Raw genomic sequence first — 4043 nt, forward strand, 5'->3', positions numbered from 1 at the left:
TGGACGACACTCTCCCCTCTCGTTGCTATGCATCACCATGATCTTGCATGTGCGTAGGATTTTTTTTTAAAATTACTACGTTCCCCAACAACTAGCTCAATGAAGCTTCCCAAATAGTGCCTTCCTGCAACCGACCTCTAGCTGTTGGGCAACATAGAATATAAACATTAATTATAAATTTGAAAATAAATAATAACACACTTATTATTGTCTCTAGGGTATATTTTCAACACGCAGCCACCACGAGCGCTCGCCACCGCCGTCAAAACGTCGCAGCGTGCGGCAACGACCATGGGGCACTTGGGCGGCGGAGATTCGAAATCCAAACATGCGAGAAAAGCGGTGGCTTGGCACATTCGCCACCATAGAGAGCAGTCAGCGCACACGGACAACGTGACAACAATTCACTATTTTGGCAGCCGTGCGAAGCTTAACTTTCCCCTAGCAGTCACGCCCAAGACTACGTAACCTCTAGTTAAAATGGTCTCCCGTGCTGACGAGAAAGAAAACCGCATAGCCGTGAACTAGCTCGAGGCCGAGCGCATTGATAAGGCCTATATGGCGAAGCTCATCGCAAAGAATCTGCAGCTCATCGCCGAGAACCAAGTGTGGTTTGAGTTCAAGGAGGATGGCGTGATGTGGGACAAATCTTGGCTGAGCCCTCCGACGAGGATGAGGAGATGCCGTCGACTCGACCTAGTAACAATGACGATGAGACCGGCCCCTACCGGCCCCTACGATGGTGGTGGTGGGTGATCCCTATCTCCTTAGACTCAGACGACTTCGACGTATTCTGCGCCAACTGTGGTGATGACGAGTATAGCTTACATTTGTTTGATATGCTATATCTAGTGATAACCCATCTAATTATGTTATGTATGATGTGCAACCTTTTGTTAAATAATGTAATCAAGTAGTTTAGATTTGTCTTTGAAATGAATGTTTATGAAAAACATCATAGAGTTAAGTTTTAGGATAACTCCTTTTTTTTAGACAAGATAACTCCTAAAATTTGAGGAGACTTTGGATGGGCTAATTTTTAGAAACTGAGATGCCCTCACCGTCTCACCTGGCCCGGTCCATGACCTAATAACCTTCTTAAACCCCAGGTTGACACAAAGAGAGGAAGGAAAATCAATCACCGACTCACGCACGCAAGCCTTTTCCCCCATTCTCCGGCGGCGGCAGCTATGGCGGCGGTGGCGGCAAGGTCCGGGCTCCGACGGATGTTCTCCATCGCCGACTTCGCGACGCCGAACACGCGCATGTTCTCCATCTCGGCCTTCGCGCCGCCGAGCCCGCCCACGCCTCCCCCGAAGGCCGACCCCTCCCCCAACCTCTTCGTCTCCGGTACGATTGTTCCCCCACTCTTTCCTTGTTCCATTCGCTCCTGTAACCACACCTAGGCCTCGATCCCCGCCAGAGATTTTGCTCGAAAGCTCGCTTTTGAGTGCGAGAAAATGGTATCCAGTCGATTAGGGTCAGATATCATGCCATGATGTGATGTTGCTTATTAGGTCTCTGCCTAGCCTTATAGATCCGTTCTTGCTAGATGTGCAGCAACTAACTAGGAGATATGACGCTGATTCCTTTCTTGTTCAGTGTAAATTTATTGGTCTAGGGCACATCTAGATGTGCCCTAGTTATTGCACATCTAAGTGAGTGAATCAAGCATAAAGAGGAAAAGAAAAAAGAAAAATAAAATATGCACATGAATCTCGGTGTAAGATCAATGACATAGGACCTAGATGTGCAATACTTATGGCACATCTAGATGTGCTTTAGCAAAACTGAAATTTATTACATAAACATGTGGAGGGCACTTTAACTGTAGGCGATTCAAATCCTTGATGTGGATTATACATTTTACGACATTATTAATCTGGTTCTATTAGTTCACTGATCTTTTTTCTGCGGGGAATGCCTGGCTTGCACGAACCTTAGCGTAAAATCTAGTTATTGCACATCTAAGTGAGTTATTCAAGCTAGAAAGAAAAGGAAAACGACTAAAGAAATGCTTGCATGAATCTTAGCGTAAAATCAACGACATAGCACTTAGATGTGCAATACTTAGAGCACATCTAGATGTGCTTTAGCAAAACTGTTATTTAAACATCAACACTACAATCATTACGCACAAAGAAAACAAAGAGTTCATAATACTAGCCAGACAACAGATTGCCAGGACACACCACCAGAGTTCATGACACTAGTCAGACGATGAGCAGCAGTATTCGCATCCTGCCAAACTGACAGTCTGTCATCACCTATGTCCCACCAACAGAGAGCTAGCTGTGAAAAAAATCCTTCTCTACAGCCCTAAGCTTGGCCACTGCATTCATGCTATCCAGCTCTACCAGAAGTTTATGGGCTTCCAGCTTCTCAGCAAGGACGAGACCATCTTCTTCGACATGAATAGTGCATCATTTGAATTGGTTTTGAGCCCAGTCTGGGGAGGAGTTTTCCAGCGCTTGGGTTCTCGCCTACTGCTTGCCACCCGGACATGCTACAGATTGAGCTCCATTCCTCTACCAATTTGTGAATTTCGTCAGCGGCGCACTGTGACTGATGAACACAAGGACTCACCATGTCTTACATCATTACACATACGCACCAGCTCCTAACATCTTGTTAGGAGGAGCCTTGCCTCGTCTTCTTTCGAGCCACCGAGAGCAGTTAGGCACCACCGCCGCAATAATTGGATGGCGCTCACCCTCAATCTGGCAACCACAAGAAGAAATCTAGCAAGTGCAAAGGCAAGAAGGGTGGCGATAATGGGGAGGCACAGGTGGTTCCATGATACTCCTTCTAGACTGCAAACGTGGGCTCAGATGTGTCAGTTGTTTTTATCTTTGTTTTCTTCTCCAGTTCAAGTGGGCCGATGGGGTTTCATTAATGACATTGTGACCCAAGTGTTGAAGGGTTGCTGTGGCTCTGTGTTGGGTGCAGGGGCGGAGCCAGGATTTTGGTATAGGGGGGGCCAAGTCAAGTTCATATTTTTTTTGTCTCGACTGAAAAAAACTCTATCATCATACTATAATAATGCCCCACACCTATAAAATATTGTACGAGTTTAAATTTTCCTCTACAATTGCCAATAAGATGAGAAAATTTAATAATTTCATTGGAAGAGAAATTACCTGCCAATTTTTCCAATGTATCTGATCATGTAGCACCAAAGTAAGTCATATCCCATTTGGCGGCGCTTTAATGATAAATTACTGTTTAGAGTGTTTCGAGGCACTTTTCGGCTGATATGGTCCCTCGGATATATAGAAATGCCGATCTTCATCTTGCTTGTCCAGTGCCAGCTCTCAAATTTGGCAATGTTTACCGGGGTCTCTCTGATAAGCCAATTTTGTTCTTGTTCTGCAACATTTACCATGTCCAACATATCAGCTTCATTAAAAATTTCACTAGGTTGAGAACTTGAAGCAACCAGCCTAAAGAATGAATTAATCTTAACGGTGTATGGCGGTGCTTTTCTCTTCATATCTGCTGAATTGCAATTTCATATAGCTATATTGTAGTTTGACATAGGACAAAATTGCACCACAAAAAATAACTCATACAAGGTAATTTGCATCAGACCACGCCATGATAATTTCTAGTACACATATAATATAGGAATTGTTCACAGAATTACAGCATCGCTAATCGCACAACCAAAGCAAGTAGACAACAAAAATCTGATGATACAAGATGAGAATTGAGATTAGTAGATTGTGTGATAAACCTTGGGTCCTCGGCTAGTTCCCGTTGGTTGCAGCCGGAAGATTTGACAAGTGAAGAAGGCAGTGTCGCGCCGTCGCCATACGAATAGGATCGAGATCGCAGTAGGGCAGGGAGAGCAGAGGCGGCCGGGCGGGCGAGGGCACGGAACGGCGGCGACTAATTTCTTGGGTACTAATCCACGTACATGCTTTTTTTTTGGGGTGAACTCCACGTACAGGTTAATCATCACAGGAGAACGTAACGCCCTACCTGGCCGCTAGTGGGCTTCACATGGGTCCTTTTCCTTTTTCCAGAATCAACGTTGAGAT

General features: G+C 45.1%; 1 protein-coding gene across 1 annotated transcript in view; it reads left to right on the forward strand.

Moving 5' to 3' along the window:
• Window positions 1–1111: 1111 nt before the first annotated feature.
• LOC119329466 (organelle RRM domain-containing protein 2, mitochondrial-like) overlaps window positions 1112–4043 on the forward strand; it is a 7241-nt gene continuing 4309 nt past the window's right edge. Inside the window, exon 1 of the mRNA XM_037602517.1 lies at window positions 1112–1350. Coding sequence (XP_037458414.1) covers window positions 1191–1350 — 160 coding nt within the window. The 5' untranslated portion in view covers window positions 1112–1190. The remainder of the gene's footprint in view (window positions 1351–4043) is intronic.

The sequence above is a fragment of the Triticum dicoccoides genome, chromosome 7A (assembly GCF_002162155.2).
Source record: "Triticum dicoccoides isolate Atlit2015 ecotype Zavitan chromosome 7A, WEW_v2.0, whole genome shotgun sequence".
NCBI classification, from domain to species: Eukaryota; Viridiplantae; Streptophyta; class Magnoliopsida; order Poales; family Poaceae; genus Triticum; species Triticum dicoccoides.